The following is a 23,115-nucleotide window of genomic DNA, read 5'->3' as shown; positions in this document are numbered from 1 at the left end:
GTAGAAATTCTGTTTCAAGTAAAATGCTTTTACATTTGACAGGTAAGCAATAGACAGCTATCCCTCAATCCGCTTTCACTGCCCGCTGTGTTGTAGCCTCCCCACCTCTGCGAAGTGATGCCCAGAGGAGGTAAGAAGAGGGGAGGAGCGGGGTCTCAAAACCTACCCAAGCCCCTCCGTGTTCCACTGCTAACAGCGCGACAGACACTCTTGACGGCCTATCGGACCACAGCCAGACCCCGTCCGTCATCCCCCCTCCCCTGCCCTGCCCACCCCGGCGGTCTCCTCTCCAGCCCTGCCAGAGCCAATCCGCGGCTGGGTGTAAGTAGGGCAAGCCGCTTCCTGGTTCTCAGAAAGGAGGAGCTGGGAGTCGGAGTGGGCGAGCGGAGGCTGTACACGGGGGGTCAGAGCAGCCCAGAGAGCCGGCGGTCTGCAGGGAGAGGAGAGCAGAGGACCAACAAGAGAAACACATAAGAAGAATAACCCTCCTCCCGGTGTGTCGAACTTAGCGACCGGAGTGGTTCCTCGCGCAAACCAAAAAAGAAGAAGGCAAGAACTTGGAGGATTAAAAAATAGACATTTAAGAAGTAGAAGAAGTAAGCAGGGTGGGACGGAATAATCCAGGAAGTGTGGAGGCAGGACAGGTGGGAGGCGACGATTCGGGGCAGGTGACACACCGGCACTCAGGTAACAACTTCACCTGTCCGCTCTCAAAATGACACAAAACTTTAGGACTTAAAGGGGGAAATAAAATGTCATCTACATGTCCGTTTACCGTGACAGCACCGGCTTGTTTCAGCTTCCCCTCCTCCCTCCTCGGTTCTGACCGAGGTCACGGGAGGACTTTCCACGTCACGAGCAGCCTATTCGGTCGACATTTAGTCAGCGCGTTTAGTATATTAAAACACGCAATGAAACATTCGCCTTTTATTCCTGTTTGTGTTTTTATTTTTTGCTTTTGGGGAGCAGCCACTGTTTGGTATGTACGTGCGCGTGCGTTGTGTCCAGGTGAGCGAGTGCGACAGAGAACGAGCAGGGTCGGCGGGTACATTTCTGGAGACCGGGCTGCTAATTATAGCCGAGAACACCGGCTGACATCCAAAACCTAACCTGCTCTCACGCACATCACCTGCCTCTGCGCAACTCATGGACGCGCAATCCAGTGGACATGCTGGATTTAGTCTCTTGAACCTAAATGATCTGCCTTCAGTGGTCTGTTAATCATCATTATCATCATCATCCTCCCCAGGGCGCACCCAGTGTTTTATTTTAATCCTGACCCAATCCTGTGTTACAATGGGATCTGCTCAGACTGTAATGTTAGGTTAAGGCTTCTGCATGCATCATGGGTGGGGAGGACTTGCCGAGCCAGTGGGCTTGTGGGTGTGCGTCATTACAGAGGTAGATGTGTTGCTGACTCTCCCTTCTGACAGACCGGCCCAACTAGCTCAACTGGCTTGGGTTTGGTTTCCATCTCAGCCGCTGCTTTTCCAGTTAAATCTTTAGATGATCATGCAGGTATTACAGTTTCTTTTTTTTTTTTTTTTTTATAATGAGAGGGAAGGGGGGGAGTCTGTTTCTAAGGGGCTAGCATAGAAGGCTGGGAAATCATCGTACAGCCACAAGTTGTGGGTAAGCTTGTGACTTAAGGGCGGATAAGTTTGAAGAGGAGCAAACTTGTTTGTTTTGTCTCTCTGTATCAGCCACCATTATCATGTGACTGGGCATTTCCAATCCTTTCTCAACAGACATGGAGGAGCCATCAGCTGGGTTTTGAAATAAATTCTTGATGCCAGCTCTGTTCGCTCTAACAGTGTGTGCAACATAATTAGGCAGCTGTGTTTCATTCGGTGGTGCTGCTGTCCTGGCTTGACCTCCTGGGCTGCTGTGTGCAGGGCTCCCATGTGAAGTCAATATCTGTTTCCCTGTGTGTGTGTGTACGTGTGTGTTTGTGTGTGTGGGCTTGCCCAGCCAAGTTTACTGTTGGAGGGCTTCTTTTCCAAAGAAGTCAAAAGTAGGAAGCAGTCAGTTTCTATTTGTGCGCTTTTTCCTCTTCTTTCGCTAGAATCCTGTGCCCCCCTAGACTAGGGTGATGCATCATATGATATTGCATGGGTGTGTGTTAATCCATGTGCACTGTAGCTAACTTTAAAACATTTTGCACAACAAAAGTGAAACAAGTGTTGCAGTTAGTTGGGTCAAGGTGTTTTCCTAGTATCACTTTATGCACAGCATGGGATTCGCAAGCGATTCATATGAGTTTAATTGAACCTACTTCCTTCTCCATCAGGTTTATGACATCTGACTTCTGATTAATTGACCAAAGGTGAGGGGACGACAGATAGAGAGACAGAGAGCAGGCACCCATCGTCTTCTGGGTTTATGGACTGGAGGTAGGAAAATGTCACTGTTCTTGTCTTTTACTAGTAAATGCTTTTGTCTTTTTAAATGACCAAAGCCTGCTGGCGTACAGCAGGACAGAGATATTCCTTACTGGCTTTATACAAATGAGTCCAAAGTGTTATCAACACATAACTAAAGGGAATGGTTTAAAGGCATGTGTTCAATAGAAACCAGCATTTTTACCCTTGTTATTATATAATATATGTACAATACAGGTCATTTAATTTTCCTTTGATCAAAACTTATTTCAGTCTGTTAGTATGTTCAATAACTCGTAATTCAAACAGGCTTTTTATGAAATGAAAATGTAAATCTTTTTTAAAAGTAAAAAACATTAAAGGATTTTGATTACAAAGAATCATTACATGAAGTCTCAAAAGGGGATTTGGATTTCCACAGTTTCCAGCTGACAGAAAAAACAAATCTTTTAAAGCCTCAGTGTGTGAAAATGACTCCCATCTAACGGTGTACTAATTGAATGGAAATAACCAAGTAGGGCTCTCTGGCCTCGCTGTTTTAACATGTTATTACCTTTATTGAGTCCTTTGAGAGTCACAAATGTGAAAATGTCAACACCTTGCACAAGTTCAAGTGTCCTGTCATTTGATGAGGTACAAAACGATACATAATTTAGTTTTTTTTTTTTGTTGTTTTTTTTTATGCCAATAACTTGAAACCATACCCTCTATGTATGTGGTACCAAGCTACTGCTAATACTTAATGTCATTGTGTGAAATTGTTTGATTAGAGGATATCAACCCCCACCCCCCTTAACAAATCAGTTGAAATGAATAATGAAACACGAGGAAAAACTGAGAAAATACGACTGAAAGAACTAAAAAGCGCACAGTCGCCTGCTGGCATGACATCTGTGAAGAGTGATGGCAACTGAAAACTGCTGCAGCAGAGCTTTTCCACTGTAGGATAACTAACAAATTAGCCGTCTGCCGTTTTTATTTAGCAGTTAACAGAAAATTATCCAACTATAACTGGAGAATAAAATGGTTCGTTGGACTACCTGCACTGTTTCTACCATAACGCTAAAATAAACTTCACTGTTAGACTGAATTAGCTTACCTTTCAGCAGAAAGCTGCAACCTCTGCAGCGGTTTTGAACTCTCTTGCCTTCATGATTTGTCTCTGTTTGGTCATCGCTACACTGATGTTGACTCTTATTTTCTCCTGGTTATTTCTTTTCCTTTTCCTTAGCTAATTTTCCACCCTCTTAGGGGGCAAAGAGTACAAATTGTCCTCCATTTCAATGGAAAACGGCAAGATGAATGCTCCATGGTCATCTTTGTTTCTTTGTCCCCTCTCCAACAACATAGCAAGGGAATTCACAGCTAAAACGTGTTGGGCTAATCGGTTTGTCCCCTTTCAGCTACCTTATTCAAAGATGGCGACGCACTTTCAGGTGTTCACGGCATCTGGCTTTTTAACTTTGCGGACCCTTTACATGTTCAAGAAGCTAAATAACGAGAAGAAAAACCAAAAAGAATCATATCTTCCTTTGCAAGAGTTACAAATAGTCACACTTGATGACAAAGCAGAAAGTTACCTATCAAGGAGAAGGGAGGCTAACTCCAGCTAAAAGTTCCTGCTCTGAAAGCTTTCTTATTTTAAAAACCAATAGTTACACTTTTTAAGAATATTACATTTCTGAATTTCCATGCAGTGTTAATAGTATGCTACAATGTAGAAACCATTTGAACTAACCTTAATTACTTTGTCTTTATATAGCCCATCCCTGCTTCAAGCACAGAGATTATCTGTGTATTCCTGTGACAATCAAATACACAATATCTTTAGTAATAAGAGACAGCTAATCTGATGTGTAAATTGGCTGCCTGTAAAAGGAATGTAGCTGACTTCTTAACTACAGGCTGATAAGTTAGTGACAGAATGAGTAAAGAGCAGCAAAACAGCTAAATGATCAAAAATGGAGTAATTATAATTGCAAAACCTTATTTCTCAATGAGACATAAACATTGTAACTCCTTGGCGTATTTTACATAAATAATAATTGGCCCATCCCACAGGTGCACCCTCTGAACAGAAGTGCACATTTTCTTCACGACTACAGCAAAAAAAACCAAAAAAAACTTCAACGCCAATGGTCTTATCTTGAGAAAATGTTATGAGGTAGTTTTAATAGTTAATCCCACCCCAGCATTCAGCATTCAGCTGGATAACAAGACATCTTAGAGATAATTGTTTAAACAACCATTCACCTGTTTTGATTTGTATTCAAACAGAAAACAACAGTTTATTCCCAATCAGATAGAAATAAAAAGAGATCCATTTATGCTCATTTGTCAGACTCAGCAATACACATACAAGTGACGACAGTCAGAGCTTGTCTAATCTGCCTGATATCAGCCATAAGGTTTGGCCTTATTAAGGCTATCATGTATTCTTTGCTCTTATGACTCCGTTTATACCAAGAAAACCTTGTAGCTGCCAAACCTCTGTAAACACTGGTCTTCACAGTGGGGGAGGAGCCTCTTGAAGACATCCTTGTCCTTGGAACAAAATATGAGCTGAATAAAGTGGTCAAGCAGTTGAATATTTTATAGGCAACCTGGAAGTTAACTCCTCTGTGGTTTGTTGGTTGCAGAAGCTCCATAACTCCAACTGGCCTTTTAAGATGGCTTAGGAATGATCCCAAAAATAGCCTTCAGTGTCTAGAACAAGCTGTTGATATTTATAGGATTTAGTTGAATAATAAACACAAAGAAGCTTTTGAGGTGTTTTAAAACCCTGTTGACTGTAGTATTGCAGTAATGTACTGAATAAAGGAAACACTAAATATGAATGGTTCCTTCAGCTTCTGGTAGCAACAGGCTGTCTGGTTTAAGACTGCAGATTAAAAATATTGCAGAAATTGTATAATAATGTAAATTTACCGTGAATATAAATAACCCAAAGCCTAATAATTTACCTTTAGGCTCATCAGAGCATGGCATATGACTACTTGGATGTTTTGCTTGTTTTTCTTACACCACATAACAGAAAAATAAGCAGAGCTGTTTTTCAGTCGCAGATCTTTTTTTTTTTGTTTGTTTTTGACACAGTTCAAATTGTAGTTATAGATCAGATCAAAATGCTTCTACATAGCAAACCACATAAGAAAGTAATGTCTTTGATATTCCTTATGTCAAGCATATCTTCAACTGGCTGAGAGAAATGAACACAGATGCAGACAGACAGCTAGCTTTAAAGAACACTCATCACTTCTCTTTATCTCTATAATAAAGTTAGATTTGCTATCTGATACCACAGACAAAGACAAACAATGTGAAAAGCTGTGATATGAGGAGCATTTCTGGATACATTTATATGATTGCTGTTTCAACAATCAACTGTTGAGATAAATATTAAGTTTATCTTGTTTTTTTAAAAATGTTCTGAATGCTAATGCTAATATTAGTAAAGAGACAATATTAAAGTTTGACATGATAAATAATAGTCAGCACTCAAATTTACAAATAAATGATACAGAACCATGCTGTAGTTTTCGATTACACTTTAAAAGTCGGTTTGACATGTATAAAAATAGCAACGTGCATTTTTAATGTATGTGACTTTGGTCGTGAATTTGCATGTCTTTAGTGGGCAAACTGGCCTGACAAATCATGTGACTATTGGTTTGCCGGACTGGTGACTACAGTGCGTCCTTGAACTGGTGGTTAGAGGGAAGTGACATCGAGTGGTCTATCAGGCGAGGAGCACAGACACACACACATACATGCATGCGCACTGTTCCAGGAAATGCTTTAATTAGGGCATGTGAGCCCATACAAATTCCCCCTTTTCAGACATGGGTCTTTCAGTTTCATACAAACCGAGTGAGTGGGAGGAAGGTGGGGAGAAAGAGAGAGAACGGGGGAGGTAGAATGGGAGTTGCATAAGTAAAGGTGTTTTTTTTTTTTTTATTTCTTTCGCCCCTAATATTTGAAGGTGTCTCACCCTATTTCTTATCTTCCTCGCTCCTGTACAACGTCACTTATTCTGCGAACATTTTGGGATTCCCTAAATAACTTTCATGCAAAAAATAACGAGAAATTACACTTCAAGTGTCACTCACTGGCGTATCATCATGTGTGTAAGGGTCACAATGGCTCATTGAGTGATTTAAGTCAATGCACTCGTCTTTACTATTTATGACAGGAAGTTTCCTTTTTTTAAAATGCATGTTTTTAAGTTAATAATTACTTTTGGCATTTGAAGCAACTGCATTTTCACCACATTCATCAGTTGTTTCTCCACATTGAAACAGGCGCAGGGGTGGTGACTACACACTGTCTGTAATCCATTCTGCTGCTACAGTTGAGTCTTGCCCCCACTTGCTCTGTGTCAATAGAGGAAGTTATGTATCTGCCATTTCCTCTTTTCAGTCATGAGTTTCTGTAGCATTTGACAGCCCTCCCTTGCTCTCGACCACCAGCCTCACATCCCACACCATCGTGATGTTAACTAAATGGCAGGTGGCCGTGAGTGTTCTTCTTGTAAAGACTGAGAAAAAGAAGAAGAAAAAACAGAGTATGTAAAAAGACCACAGGGTGAAGGAGCGATAGTGATTCAGCTCTTCTAGTAACAGTGCAATTTTTTTCTGTGCATAGTGAGCAGGCGGTTATCATAAATAGGTACAGTGAGACAACACTTCAGGGAAAGTGAGAATAAACACCCAAACATGAGTATGCAAAGAGTGTCATAGCTGCAGCAAGTGACCCCTTTCATGTGTTGTTTACAGGGGAACTCCAGCAGATGGAGGCTTCTTTTCCAAACCTGTCAATCCTTTCGGAAAAACCAAATCACCTTTTCAAAGATACACCACTTCTTCAGAAAGGGCAATCGGGCATATTTGTCAGGGTGTCACATCTTTCCTTCATCTTCTGTTTTCTTTCTTTCTGTTTCTACCATCCAATAATAAAACAGGAATTACATTTTCCCACTAAATCTCCCTCTGAGCTGTTATTGCATGTGTTTTACTTTAATCTCTCCATCTGTTTTAGTGGTCGACCATCTTTAGTGAGCACAGGAAGAGGAAACTGATCAGGATCAGTTAGTTTTGCAACATTTCTCTCTGTGTGTTTGTGTCCAGTGCTTTTGCAATATCTTCCCTTTTAAAGCAGGAGGACATTTGAGGGGCAGAACAGCTGTTGTGACCCTCCCAGCAATTTGGTAACTTAAAGCGATAGATGTACACTTAAACACATGTACAGTGGGCTTGTGTTTTTTTTTTATCATGCCATGTGAAAAATATAAGCCTTCTTGCTATTTTAAAATTCAAATAAATGCAAAATGCAATTGTTTTAAATCATATAATCCCTGTATTTAATCTAAAATGGTACAAAAGCTATATGTAAGATATTTTTAGTTCAAGCTTGTTCTGAATTTAACCATGTTTCAAAACAATTGGGAAGGAGGCAACAAAATATTAGAGAAATTAAATCAATATCTCATCATTTTCAGAAAGTGGGTTGTTTAGTCCCTTTTAAATACACAGCAGTTACTAAACTATAAACATCGGTCTGCAAATACACATCTTCAGCGATCCTCTTCAAAACCACCCCACCTACTCCAACACCCACGTTACCGAACCTTGACAGTAAGGTGACAGTAGTCTGATCATATTTTTCACACAATACTGGAACACCTGGAACACATGCACAATTTCAGAAGTTTTTTTGTTGTGTAAAGTGTTTTTTGCTCAGCTCTGAATTATTTTGCATTTAGTTGCAATAAATCGGGAAGTGGTTTGTCACAAGCTTGATCACTGCATTTATTTTCTCCAACAGTTCTACAAATATTGTAGTTTACAATTCACAAAAAACAGGGAAATATATACTTTGGCCTTTCTGTAAAAACAAATAAGAATAAGAAGTTAGTGATTATGTGAACAGGAGGATCTCAATGATCTCTGTAGGATTAAAGTATTTCTCAATCCTGGTTCTCAGGGACCCCTGCCCTGCATGTTTTTGAGGCTTTTGTACTTCATATTGAAGTCTTCAACACACTTAACTCAAGCAAATGACACATTTACCGCTTGCAGTTCAGTTAATCTGAATCAGATGTACTGAAGTTAGAAACCTCTAAAACAGTCAGGGGAGGGGACCCCGAGGACCAGGATTGAGAGACACTGCTTTAATAGACAGTTTATTATTGCTCATAAAGGAATTTACAGATATTTTTTAAATTTCATTTGTGTGTTTGCAAACATTCACATTTGTGATTCTGATGTTTTCCGACAGAATGGTTTTTTATGTCCCTGGTTGTTAAATTTGAAGCAGCTTACTAGCCACTAACTTAGCTGCATGCATAAAAGTAACATAAAGCTGATGGAATCGAGAGACCCAGCAGCTCTGATTAATTTCCATGCTGCTCAAATGACTCCGACTATTCTTCCAGTTACGTATTTAAATAATAAGATTTTATTTTTTGGTTGGAATGTAATTTGCAGGAAGCAAATGTGTATATCCCTCGAAACCGACGTTTCTCAATCTTTTTTGAGCCAAGACACTTTTAATCACTGAAAAATCACAATGCACAGCACAAACCAAAATGTCTGGTTTTTTGGGTTTTTTTAAAGTCCATATTATTAATATAAAGTCCATCTCATCAAAGCCTCTTGAATGGAAATCAGATGAACACAAGAAGATGAAATTTTATTATCTTTCACTGGGGCCTGTTTGGATGAACACAGACCTGCTTTTTAGACAAATTAGGTGAAATTGGGTAATTTCTCAGGGCACAGCTGATACTCTCTCACGGCACACTAGTGTGCCACAGCACAGTGGTTGAAAAACACTGCTTTAAACCATGGTGACTTGCGGCAGACCCAGCCAATGTCGATCTGCATTTGTCCCTTTTACAGAGCATCAGACTGATTTTAAAGGTGTTGTAAATTAAAGATGAAATATGTTATATTTAATTTGAAACCTGCAACATTTCTGTCTGTAGAAATCAGAGTTCAAAATTGAAAGATATTAGATAAAAATATTATATTCACTAAACGTGTCCTTTCGGTTTATAATGCATAAAGAAAGTCTCTGATTCATCATGCAGCACTTCAGCTTGTTGGTCCTCATGAAGAAAATGGTGAGATGAGAAAATTTGATTCCTCTTGGAAGATGCAAGCAAACTTGATCTCTTAATTTTTAATTAAACATAATTAATGTTTCATTTTAGCATATTTAAATTTAACTGGCCTGTTTAAGATAATGTGGATTTTTTTTTTTTTTTTTTTTTTTAAACTTTTATTTTTTTAACATTTAACATTCATGGATGGTAATAACAATGTTGTACCCTCAAATTTAAAGCAGTCTGACACTAGCGTCTATTGTGCTTAATGTAAAAATATCTGTCCTGGTTGCTCCTTAGAAAAGGATGCATTCAAAGCATATGTATACAACTAACAAATCATTTCACAATGTAAATTAGGTTAAATTTTAGTTAATTAAGATTTTATCTTGCATTTCTTGTTGCATTTCTCCCACATACATTTCATTGGTTTACACCATGGACCTGTACTCTAAAACACCTCCGCTTAGTTACAGCAAGTATCTTTATAGATTACTGTATGTTTATCTGTGATGACGCTTAATCACTCTTTCGTTTGCTCTTCTTTGTGTCCACAAACAATTCAAACGCACGTCGTCATTCTACATCTTCATCAGTTCAAATGAGCTTGTCAGATGTAAAAACATCATTAAAACCACAAGTAAAAAAAAAAAAATCTGGTTCCTCTCCTGTTCTCTCGTATTAATTGACGCAAGGTGTGGTGTGTCGTTCGCCCACACACCTTGCTCCAATGTTCGTACACACACAGCTGTGGAGTGGTGAGGGAAGAAACTGCTGACCAGATAAGGAGCTGAAAGAGGGGAAGAGTAAAGTGCGAAACCACTCTGTCAGCATGCCTTCTCTCTCACATCTGTGCATGTTCTCCATCTTATGGTGAAACTCCCTTTTGGTGATGCTAATGATAGAGATGGCTGCTACCACATCTCTCCCTCCGACATCTGCGCGCATGCACCCACTCACACACAAAACACATACACCTGCAAGGACTCTTGCTACTTCCTGTGGCTGCGTGCATGTGTTCACCTCCTGCTCGATCGCTGTTTATTTCCCAGCCGTCATGTCACAGCTCCTCTCCCTCCTCTCTCTCTCTGTCTCCCCCTTACTCTCCCCTTGTAACTTAACTCTTGTCGACTCTTGTTTCATGTCTCGTCACTAACACAGATTGTTCGAGGCTGGGACTAGATTTTCCTGTCTTAACCTCCCCTCTTCTCTGCTTTATCTTTCAGAGTATCTCTACACCCACAACCTGTTCTTTCACTAACGCTCTCTCATGTGTCTTTCCTCCCCCATACTCTCCTTATTTTTGTGTGATTTCTAAGAACATGTATGTTTTTAGAAAACATACCTCCCTTATATTTCTTTTACTGTTGTCTCTTCTCAAATCTCAGACTATTTTCCTCTTTCCAACCTCAAACTGATTTCCTTTCCTGTTACTACTGCTTCTGTCTTTCACAGTGGCAAACCAAGCAACAATTCAAGAATTTACTCTGATTCCAGAAATAACAAGTGTGAAAACATGTTCCTATTTTTAGTAGTTTAATAGTTTTGCTGGTCTACAGAATCCGTTGTGGAACAGCTACAGTCTGCATGAAACTAGCAAACAAAAAAAGATAATGCTTAAAAATTATGAAATTCCTTACATTTAATCAGCAGTTTGAGCATATCTTCCCATTTTTTAGTTAAATTTCTTTCAAGAATAACAATATCATACATGCTGAATGCATGATACTTAAATTTGTCAAGATAAGTATTTGAGGCTTGTAATATTTTTTAAACAATGTAACAGAATATTTGCATGAAAAAATATAAATATGAAAGAGTTAAATCTGAAATGCTGAAACAAATATAACGATTATGAAAGCTTTTAATGAAGTTGGGGGAGCAAACTCCCGCTAAAGAAACAAAAGTTTTTAGCAGTAAAGTAAAATCGGTTGTGTTAACCAGATTATTCAGTGCTATTAAGAGGAAAAATAATAATCCAGTTGCAGTCATCTTAATATATTTGATTTAATAAAATCTGTTTTAATTTTTTTTTTTTTTAAAAGCCATACAATTATTTAAAACATCTTTTTGCATCATTATTTTTGCGACATTTGTTAGAAAGTGTAGATTTTGTCTGTGTTTAAATACACTTGCTAGCTGTTGAAACCTTCATCAACACTTCAGGTTAGAACTTGGCTGCTATTAAGGACCAGAGCATATATGTGTACACAAATGTCTTGCCCCATGTGCTGATAAGCTGATAATCCTCCAGCAGATGCACATTGGTGTCCAGGTCTGGCATGCAAACTGGCTGCTGCTGCAGCTCACAGTGCAGTTTTGTGGTATGGGAGGGTGAGGGGATAAGGGCCTCGACTCTGCCAACCAAATGAATAATGTAATGTGTTTCTGGAACTAAGACCATACTGCGCGCATGCGCCAGACTTTACACACCATAATGCCCCAGTTACAGTAAAAAGAGAGAACGGTTTAGATGTGGGGGATTTCTCAAATAATAATAATTTAAAAAAAAAAAAGAAATATAAAAACTTTTTGTTGAGGAACATCTTTTGACTGGGCTTCTTTGTTTTTTTGTTTTTTTTTAAAGTCCCTTTGTAGCTTGTCATTGCAGGGAGGTCATTGTAATTATCAAGATGCAGCTTCAAGTCTTGTCTTTGACAAATTCAAATGGAGATTCAAATTCTCCCTGGTTGCGTCGGTTTTCATATCTCCTGGTGGGATGCAAATGTTCAGTTCAGGGGGAGCTTCTGGGACTCACTGCAAATGGAGTTTGTTTCATCACCCAGCAGAGATGCAGGTCATTTAACGATGCAATTCAAGTGTCAGTTTAGTTTCTAGAAAACGTGCATGTGTGGTTTGGACACAAATGAAGACATGCAGGATTTTCTAACAGATTGCTAGTTCTACGCTAGAGTGAGAGCAGTAGTGGCTGCTTTGGTTTGGCAGGCACAAGTGTGCTCATCATCTCTTCTCATCCCCCAGTTTCCTCCTCCCTTACTCTTCCTCAGAGAAGGTGTCCCAGTACACCACTCACTACCTCAAATAAGTGAAGAGTAAAGAGAGTAAAATTCTGTTGTTTTTTTTTTATCTGAAGCAATAAAAGTCTCTGAAGAAAAGGCGGTGTGAGGAAGACGAATGTGTAGAGGAGAAACGGTATGAGCTTGAATCTTACTTTCCATGTGTTTGGCTGCTGGGCTGTTTTTTTTTGGGCCAGTGAATATTTATCGTCATGATTTCTTATGTTGTGGTTAAACACTTCGTACTGAATACAGGCTTTCATTTGTCTGAAATGTGTTTTTGTCTGAGTCAGACATTTACTGTACACGATGGACACTAACTTAATTTGTCATCATTTTCTTGTAATCTGTGGGTTTCATAATGTGAGCTGCTACTGCATGTATGCATTTCCCCAAGGAGCATATAACATCTGCAAAATTGTATCAAGTCTCCTTTGATAGTTCAGTTGCTTTACAGCTGGCATTTTCTTTTAGATCTTATGTGTTTTTAAAAGTCTAAAGTCAATAATCCTGTTTTTGGTTTATCCAAGTCATGCTTAAAAGCCTTCACAACACATGCAACTAATCATGTGTGCAACCAGACGCACACAGTTACAAACACACATATTTAGGCGATTTGGAAAACGTCTGTCATCAGAATTTGTACGAGCATGTCTCCTCTCTCTCTCTCTCTCTCTGTCACAGCTTTGTGTGAGTTGTATAAAGTCATATTTTCCCCCTTAGTGCTGGAGCCTGAAATAATTGAGGTGGGCTGGGAAAACTTACAGCTTTTAATGGAAAATTGGAGCAATAAAAATAATACCAACAGTTGTAGCCCCAGTTAACACACTCACATGGCGGGTGCAGTGGAAGTCAGTATAGACGATGAAAATATGGATATGTTTGACATTAGAGAGTGAATCTTTGTGAACAGCTTTGGTCAGTCCTGCAGGCAGATTTATTTTTTGCCTTCAAACAAGATTTTTTTCTTTTTCTTTTAGGAGCTGTTTGAATTGTGGCACCGGTCAATAATAGCACTTTTAAGTTTCCATTTCCTCTTGAGTGAAAGCGAATCTGCCGTGAATTCTGCTCTGAATGTGTTTGACTTTTACCTCTGCCAATGAGGTTTTGTACTCCCTTCTGCAAGAACAGCAGAAGGGAATTTTTTTCTTCGAGAATGAATCTAAAGTATATTCGATTAAATTTCGGAATTGATCTGGAAGAATTTGTGGACACAGGAATTTATAAAAGGATTCTTCACATTATGAGTGGAAATGAGCTGCTTGATGGAATTCTGCACTCTGAATGTTTTTTTTTTTTGCTTTTTGGTTTGGTCGTGCAGCTCTGTAACTATCTAAGCAGACCCTTGTATTTACTGATGATGACAAAAATTTTTTTGAAAATTTTAATGGTATTAGCATCTTCTAAAGAAACAAAGAAAATTGTTGTTTAAAGAGAGGAAGAGTGTGCACATAATGAAAGCAAGGGATGAGGAAACCGTAGAGTTGCAGACGTGATTAATTCCCCCACTGTCGACAAAGGAGTGGGAGGTGAGAAAAAAAAACGAAGAAAGAGATGAGAGATAATTGCTGGAAAGATAACATCTATACATATGTAGCAACAAATGCAAGTTTAGATACTGAAATCAAACATTGTTTTCTACGTTGTTTTCTCTGGAAATATTAAGACTGTCAACAACCACACCTGGACAGAGTAATATGAGTTAATACGGGGCCCTGTTAACTTCCATAAACTTGGAATGACGTTAAGATTTATAACTGTTTGTGAGCTAAAATGGTCTTATGTGCAACACAATGTGTTTGCAGTGTCCGCCTGTCGGCTGTTTTAACATTAGTGTCGATGTGTTGCAAGATTCAGCAACTTAAGCAGACACGTCCTTGGTAAGCAAAAGAAAAAGAAACACAGTGACGAGGAAGAAGACGAGGGGGGATATGAACAGTGTGTGTGGTTGTGCATGTCATAATGTGTCGGCATTAAGTGACTCATGGGGCTGATAGAAAATTGATGGGAATCACTGCTGCTTCTTTGCAATCTTGTTATTTTCCGAAGACGTCTGTGCTCTTGAAGTATACCTAAAATAACAAGCCTGAACCACCAAGCACCCATGATGCCATATGTTTTTTGTTTTTTCTCTCCCCTATGCCGGAAACTTACTATACGCCAGTGTGTGCTCCTCCTAAAACCTCTTTGTTTCTCAGTTTTCTCTGCTGCTTCAGTATTAGCTTTTTGGGGTTTTGTTCTATCCCGCCATGTTTATATACATACATACATACATTTTTTTAAACACACACACACACACACACACACATATATATATATATATATATATATATATATATATATATATATATATATATATATATATATATATATATATATATATATATATATATATATATATATATATAGTCCCTATTATATATATTAGGGATGGAACTTGATATGCGTCCTCATTTTCATTCTTGCCCATTATCATGTCTACGTACACAGAGACACAGTGTACACACACAAGGTCAAAGGATCCATTTACACTTTGCCCCATAGACATAGACAGGGAATTTCCTCTTACTATGCTTTCTCCAGACATTATTATGCATTTCTAATGTGCAAGGCCTTATAGTTTTATTTATAGCATTGCTTATTCATGAGATTGCTTTCAAAAGTATATCAAATGCCAGAAAAGGGGAAAAAAATGTCTGTCACAACATTTAAGGACATGATGACATTTTTAGATGCTGCCCAAAGATTGTGTTTGTACAGATTTGATAGAAAAAGGCACCAAATTATCACAATAGAGTACCTTAAATGGTTTGACTGTTTAAATTACTTATTATTATCAAAATGGTTGCACTGCTATGTTTTGTTTATTTTTATGAGCAAAATGAATCGCACTCCTCGACTTCCTCACTTTTCAGTGTCAGTGGTTGCCCCGATGCATGTCGTCCTTGTTGCCTCGGTTTGAAGAGATAACCCTTATGTAAATGCTTTGGCTTGGAAAAATAGTTGTTTGTTACAGAGATTGTGGTGTTATTTTATGAAAAGGTGATGTTTAACATGCCTTCAAAAGGTGAGCTCTTTGCTCCAGTTTAACTCAGATTTGTGCAATATGGTTTAACTCTCATACTGCACCTACCTGAATGTTTGAATTGGGGTGTAAAATGACTCATAAGGCCAATATGATTTTTGTTCTTACATGGTTGTTCATCTTTGATATGCTTTGATTTGAGTGAAAATTGTGTTTTGGTTGCATGTGCTGGTTTCCTTCCTGTTTAACCAGTTAAAGTAATGTGTGTGGTTTTAAGCCGTAGGGTTAGTTCATCTACATCACCCACCGCCTCAGCCATAGTGAACTGCTATCCATCCACCTGTTGGCAATCCTGGTGAGGACAACGAGGAGATCGTGTTTATCGGAAAGTGTTCGGAAAATGGGCCGTTGAGTTTTGGAAAGAGGGGCGCGTAGGCGCCCTGGGGGGGAGGGGTATCTCTAAATCTCTCTTCGTCACCATGCACCCTCTTTTGATACAGCAGGAAGGAGAGTGAGTGTCAGAATGTGCGAGCGTGGTAGACATCCCCAAGGATGAACGCTTAACCTCGAATTCTGACAAAGAGATCAGAAATTTACCTTAAACATCTAAAGGTAAAAGGAAATAGGAAAAAAAAAGAAGTGGTTTTGAAAGACGGAGAGCGAGAGTTAAAGTGAAGGAGAGGACTCGCAAAAACACACAAAAAAAAAATGGATGCCATGAGACAGGCGCTGCCTCGTCTCCAGCTGACTGTGCCTATGCCTATTAAGACTGGAAAGGTAGGATTCACATTTTGGGTTTCTGGATTTGACATCCTCAGATTACAAAAAGAGGGTTTGACTTGTTTTTGAGGGGCTAAAAGGATTCAATAGTTAACCTAAAAGTACTTATGGAGAACAGATATTTATTAAATGTTTTACTGATATGGGTGGAGTGAGTTTTAAAAAGTCTGCTGACAAGGTTGTCACAGAACAGGTTAATTGAACAATGGTGGGTGGGGGGAGCCACAGATTGACGTGCAGTGCATGCGTTTTGTAGGTGTGTGTGTGTGTTTAATAGAGTGTATTTTGAAGCAGGTTAGTCAAGTGGATGTTCTGTTGTTGTTCAGAGCCCTCTGGGCTCTGTGTGAACACTGTTATTGGATGGCCAGGGGGGCTGCCAGTTGCTATGGGAGGGAAATGAAGTGCAGGAAGGGAGGGGGGGTATGTAGAGACTGAGTTGTTTGTGGAAAATCTGGTCTGCTCAGGTGTGCAAGAGCTATTGTCAACCGGGTAAGTATGGGCAGGGTGAGGTGCGAGCTCAGGGATCCAAAGAAGGGAGTTGTTGGGTCTTATTACGATCAGGCCTCTCGAAGGGAAATAAAGAAAGTTATTGTCCTCATTTAGCTGTTTATCTCTTGTTAAAAAACTGGCTTCTAAAGTTCCTCGATGATCCTTAAAAAGGAAAATATCTGAGACACCTGTTGTACCTTTAAACGTCTGCGTGACATTCATTTATTTCAGGCTTCTTAAAGACACAAATTCTTCTCTTGCAATTTTTCTTCCTCTTTCTTTTACTGGTACGTCCCCTTTAACCCACTGGTTTATCACTTCCTCCCGTTTTTTTTTTTGCTTTCCTTTCTTACCTCCTTTCCTTCTCTGTCCGTCTCTTCGTTCTTCTCCAGGTATTTTAATCAATCGGCTAATGCTATAAAGGTTTCACACGAATTAACCTACTGCCCCTTGGCTGGAGCACATACACAGCATTGTGTAACTTTGTCCTTTCCACATTGTCATTATCAGTCACTTGGGTTTATATTTCTTCTACCTTTATGACTATTTTGTACATTTACATCTTTTTTTGTTTTTGGATTTCATGCTTCATCTCAGTTCTTTTGTCACTGAAGCAACCTTCCTGTCAGTGGTTGAAAAAGCTTACTCCTGATTTAGTAATCTGGAGTGAAAAGTAAGGAAGGATCATGGAGTAGTTGTTGTTAAGCCCTGTTTAAATTGTCCCTCACGTGAAGTGGAGCACCTCATGTTTGTCACGCCACTAAAGATTTACTTTTGGACCAGTTAAGTATGGCTCTCAGAAAGAAGTGCTGGATAATCTCTCTTTACTAGAAAATGCAAAGTCACAAACACAATGCTGATCTTCATTTCTTGGGAAGATGAAAAGCATTTCTTCCTAATCAAGCCTTTGAACATGAAGGGACGCAAAGTTCATGTGTTCTCCCCTCAGCTTCTCCGTGTGTCTAATCTACCCGTTCTTTTGTGTAGGTGGCAATGTCTCCAGGAGAGGACGGTCTGATTGGGATCCCCTTCCCGGAGCATAGCAACGAGCTCTTGTCCCACCTCAATGACCAGAGGAGGACAGGACTCCTGTGTGACCTCACCCTTACCTCCCGTGGGGCTCGTTACCCTACACACCGATCTGTCATGGCTGCTGTCAGTCTTTACTTCCGCCGTTTGTTTGGAACAGAGGAAGGAGGTGGTGAGGGTGGAGGAGGCTTCAGCGTTTGCCAGCTGGACTGTGTTGCACCCGATGCCTTGGATGCCCTGCTGGAGTTTGCCTATACTGCCACGCTGACCATCCCCAGTTCTGGGATGAGAGACGTGCTACGAGGAGCTCAGCTTCTGGGCATCCAGTGTGTGGCTGACGCCTGCAGGGACATCCTCGGGGAAACGGCGGAGGCAGAGGCGGAGACGGCAGAGCAACAGAGGGTCCAGCACACAGCTACAGAGAGAATGGTGGAGCAAGGTAGCACAGTAGGGAAAGCCTCCAGAAGAAAAACGGACAAGAAGAAGGTGAAAAAGGTTGGATCAGATTACATCAACTGTTCACCTTTGAACCTGCTGCCTGCCTCTCCCACCTCACACCCTTCACCTGCATCTGACAGCCTTCGCTCCTTGCCCTCTACCCAACCTCCTACTCCTGAACCAGACGAGCGTTGCCTCAAGCATAGGCAGAACGGCAATCCCAGGGCAGTGAGAGAACCGGGGAGAGGTGCCACACCAAATGGAGGATTCCTTCATTGGCCACAAGAGCGACCACATATAGCCCACCCCCCCCCTGCTCAGCCCTTGGGTGAAAAGATATCCGAGGATGATGAGATGGCAGGTTTAGGTGATGATGTTATGGTAATGGGCGGCAGCTCCCTACCTACCTCTGTAGCTGATCGAGGTGCAGCCACACCAAAGGCAGGAGAAGGCAGGAAAAGGAAGTCACAGACCCCTCAGCAGTGTCCTGTCTGTCAGAAAATCATCCATGGAGCAGGAAAACTGCCACGACACATGAGGACGCATACTGGAGAGAAACCATTCCAGTGTTCTGCTTGTGGAGTTCGCTTCACGCGGTATGAAAACTTCTAAAACGTATCACTTTTAATCTTATTTTGTCTCCATTTTTATTGCGTACCTCTTTGATTGTTTATCTTCTACTTCTTTTTTTTTTTCTTTTTTTTTTTAGCAACGACAAGTTGAAGATCCACATGAGGAAACATACAGGCGAACGCCCTTACCCCTGCCCTCACTGCCCTGCTCGGTTTCTCCATTCATATGATCTCAAAAACCACCTGTCCCTCCACAGCGGAGCGAGACCCTTTGAGTGCCCACTTTGCCACAAGGCCTTTGCGCGAGAGGACCACCTACAGCGTCATCGCAAGGGTCACAGCTGCTTGGAGCAACGAACACGCCGGCCAAGGCGTGACCCGGAGCTGTTGGAAGATGAACGAGGGGACGAAGGCCAGAGGGAGCGGTCCAGTCCTCTGTCTTTAGAGGCCCGTTCTTCTGTGTTCCACCCCCGTATGGTGCTGGATGGTGGAGGAGGGTCCGGTGGCGGCCCTCAGCTTATATATGCAGGCGACATAGAGAGGGAGCGTTCATTTACCTTTCAGGCTCTGGCCCAACTCGGGACGCAAAGGCTGGTTGGCTACCATGACCTTTTCTTGCAAGGGCTGGAAATGCGTGGAGGCCAGAAAACAGAAGGGGAAGATCTAGGAAGAAGCCGGTCACCGGCTCTTCCACGCGACAGATGGGCAGATGAAGAGGAAATTGAAGATGAGGAAGCAGAAGAAGGGGAATAGTGAACAGAGACTGTGTGTATGTGGTTAAGTATCCACAGTAAAAAAAAAATCATGATTCACTCAGGTGGCTGGACTCAACTTGCTGCTCCCATACAGAGAGCACTTAGAAAAAATAATATCAAAATAAACTAAAGGAAAACGGGTTTTCAGAGATATTTTAGGTTTGTTTTCTGATTTTTGGCATTTAGTTTTTCTTTAAATTTTGGTTCTTGTTTGGTTCTTGTTTGGCGCATGATTTAGATTATATTAGGGTTTGAGGGTTTGATTGTTTTTTCCTTGCTTGTGTATCAGTGGATGGTCACTGGGATGCTTTCACTATGCAAACTAAAATCCAGGGCTGCAGAATGAAAGGATATTTGAAGATGTATATGTTTTCTATCATGCATTGATTCAGGTGCAATTTAAAATGAACTTCCCCTATATAACAAGATGATTTGTTTGCCCACTCTCCTCTGGTGGTTATCAGTGGAAAAGCAGTCTAATCAATCAAACTTGTTCTGTGTGTTGTAAGCAATAATATCAACTTTGTGTTGTTGTTTTTAGTGCTAGAATTTTTGCTTTGATTTGGTACTTAAACCAAAGATTTGTATTTTTTCTTAAACCAGGAGAGGAGAAGGACGATTTGTAGCCAACGTTGGGTTTGACAGACTCTTCCCAACAGTTTTGATAGCCATGAGAGAGACTGCTTCCATATCCGAGTGTCTCAGAGCTGTAGAGCTCTGTTTTTAAATGCCTGACCAGAAGAGACAAAGTCTGGGTCGATTGGGTTTGATGTTGATTAATGTTAAAGAAAATTATTTTCTTCTTTGTTTTTTTTGTTTTGTTTTCTTTTTTCCCAGAAGCTGTGGACTTTGGTTTTCCAATGCACTCATTTTGATTCCTTGTTTAAAAAAATTAAAACTGAGCAAGGTGAGGGGGTGGCTGAAACGATGTGCCCCCTTCTTTGTATTTATTTATTTATTTATATTTATTGCGGCTCTTTTGCTTTTGTAAGACCAAATCCAGGGTTGAACTTAGTTAACAATCCACCCGTCATCTAAAAATTACAAAAAGCTGTGTGACCCTGCTCAACATCGCCGTCTACCTGAGCACCTTGTTGCAGGGGGATTGTCTTCTTTTGACCATTATTCCTCGAATGCATTCTTTGCACATTTAACCCACCAGGTTCTGCAATAACAGGCACATTCCATACACATTCCAGGGTGGCAAGAAGGGAACAGAGCAAAGATGTAAAGAGGTTTAAAACCTTTAATGTAACTGGAACTTGAAATGACTTTCAGCATGCTTTTGTGTTGTGAACTCAACATGTATAGTACTGTATCACGTATTGCATGGCAGTTCTTAAAGATCAGCCACCGCTGTGACTAAAGGGGCCATTATCTTTTGAGTTCATCCATTTCTGACCAAAAACTTTTTAATTTCTTGTTGCTTTCTGTGGCCCTGCAGCAGGGTGTTATGCAACTGTTAACGGCTTTAAATGACAGCAGTTGTATTTGTATTTCCAATTCTCCTCATGTAGCAGACATGCTAGTCTGGTCTTTTGTGTACAATCTGCTCTTTTCTTTCTTTAGTTTTTTTTTTTTTTTTTTTTTAATTTTCACTTTATTTGCACTATGAGATTTGGGAGCTTAAAGCTTATTTTCCTCTATTGTCTAATCTTCAATATCTTGTCCATTACCTTGCTTCATTTAAGATTGTGATTGAAAAAGACCATGCTTCCGTAAAACTCATACATACTTTTCCTTTTGCATATTAGTACAGAGTTACATATACATATATATTGGGATAAAGTTGCCTTAGGTTTTTTTGTTTTTCGTGCTGCAACTACTCTCAGGAAATCTTGAGCAATGCACTAAGTGGTTAATCAAAATGTAAAATGGGAAGAAACTGGTGCTGTAGGGCGATTGACACTCTTCATGCAAGTGTAATGCCAGTAGTTTCAAAATATTAGATTTTATAGATTTTGTATTGTAAAAAAACAAGGAATGAAGTAAACTTGTGTATATAAGAGTAATCAAAGTAAACTACTGGCCTTGCTGGAACCTGTCTTACTGGAAAGGCAGTATGACAGTTGGTCCGGGCATGAAGGGTGTTGGTACTCCCAGTCAGAGCCTCATAAATGAATGACATTTAACTGATGCCAGCTGTGAAGTGTATGTTTTCATGTGAGCTGTTTGTTTTTCTTGGCTTTGGTGAAGAGACATGGGGTATGGTCTGTGTAGAGACCCCACTATCAGGGATCCATTTTGGTCTTTCAGTTTTTAGAAAACCTTTTCAGAGATTAGAATTCAGTTTCCCATGATTCGTTTCAGTTGATGCAAAGAAAATAAATAAAGATATATATAAGCTTGCCTTTTCTGTGTTGTGTCGTTTTGCTGTGAATCTATAAGTGGTATTTTTTCAGATGACGTCAAAAATAGTCCTAACCTCACAAATCATTACTTCTGTGTTGCTATTTTCACCAACAAACAAATAGATGCTTGAATATATATATATATAAGAAATTAAATATAATGTAAATATATCATGAAGATGGTCATAAAACCCTGAAATTAAATGGTTTAAAAGAAATGGTGAGCAAAAAGTGCAATTCTTTTTTGGGTTACATGTACTACTTCTTCCTTGATACATCAGCCCTCTGATTTATTGACAAAATTTAATAACCTTTCAAGATTCACTTGAAATTTATATGAATCTAAACTGGTGATTGTTCCCTTTTAAGGAAGCTGAGAGATTCATGGTGGGAAATGCAAACTTTCTTAAGTCATTTTCAAGTGTAGCTAGAAAGATACTTGGATACCCCACCTATTACTTTTTGTTTGTTTGTTTTTACTGTGTATGAATGTGTTTTTGTGACTGTTGTGCTTTGATGGAAGAAAGTATTTTTTGTTTAGTTTTTTTCTAAACTAGAAGGAAAAATTGTGAAATACCCCAATAATAAAAGAGCAGACATATTACTGATGAAACAATTTAGGTTAATCATATGGGTTTATTTTGGGAGTCCTAGTCTTATGGGTCTCAAGTCCTTTTAAGTTTATTGTCAGCTGAAGAAAGAACCATTGTGAATGTGTCAATAACATGTCTGCTTCTCCATCTGTGACAATTTGAAGGGTCTGCTGATTATTAATTAAATATCTGATATATTCATAAATGCAATAAATGTATAATATTTATAAAAGGATAACAGAGCATTTTAAGCTAATAATAGTAATTTGAGTTAAATTGGTCATATCAGAAGATTTTTTAGCTGGACTTGGGCAAATGTCCACAGTGAGGATCCATTATAATCCTGTGTGATAATGATCCAAAGTGGCCCTGACGCCATCAGCTGTTTCTGCTGAGCAACTGTGCGCATGCGTACACGACTGAATACCTGTCCGTCTCCTGTGCGCACGTTGCTGGAACAGGATGTGACGTGTGTTGTTCCGTAATCCTCTTAGTTTAATTAAGTGGAATCAGCCGGCCGGCACTTCATCTTCTACTGCAACAGCTAACTTGACATCGAAAATTCATCAGGTTGCATGAG

At 39.8% G+C, this 23,115-nt stretch overlaps 1 protein-coding gene across 2 annotated transcripts; it reads left to right on the top strand.

The window, feature by feature from the left end:
* The first annotated feature begins 429 nt into the window (after positions 1-429).
* zbtb7b (zinc finger and BTB domain containing 7B) lies at positions 430-21,940 on the top strand. Of its 2 annotated transcripts, XM_079241259.1 has the most exons (5): positions 430-687; positions 2,291-2,393; positions 12,581-12,639; positions 17,785-18,860; positions 18,974-21,940. In XM_079241259.1, the coding sequence occupies exons 3-5, from the start codon at positions 12,622-12,624 to the stop codon at positions 19,587-19,589; spliced, it is 1,710 nt and encodes a 569-aa protein (XP_079097385.1). In that variant the 5' UTR covers positions 430-687; positions 2,291-2,393; positions 12,581-12,621; the 3' UTR covers positions 19,590-21,940. The 2 variants fall into 2 exon arrangements, with proteins under 2 accessions (XP_079097385.1, XP_079097386.1); XM_079241260.1 differs by lacking the exon at positions 12,581-12,639.
* Positions 21,941-23,115: the final 1,175 nt, after the last annotated feature.

Source organism: Telmatherina bonti (assembly GCF_933228915.1).
Source record: "Telmatherina bonti genome assembly, chromosome: 5".
Taxonomy (NCBI): Eukaryota; Metazoa; Chordata; class Actinopteri; order Atheriniformes; family Telmatherinidae; genus Telmatherina; species Telmatherina bonti.
This window is presented reverse-complemented; position numbering and strand designations above follow the sequence as displayed.

Bases quoted from the DNA above. Each gene is read 5' to 3' on its own strand.
- zbtb7b (XM_079241259.1), top strand. The intron at 18,861-18,973 runs GTATGAAAACTT...TTTTTTTTTTAG, and splicing joins TGTGGAGTTCGCTTCACGCG to CAACGACAAGTTGAAGATCC.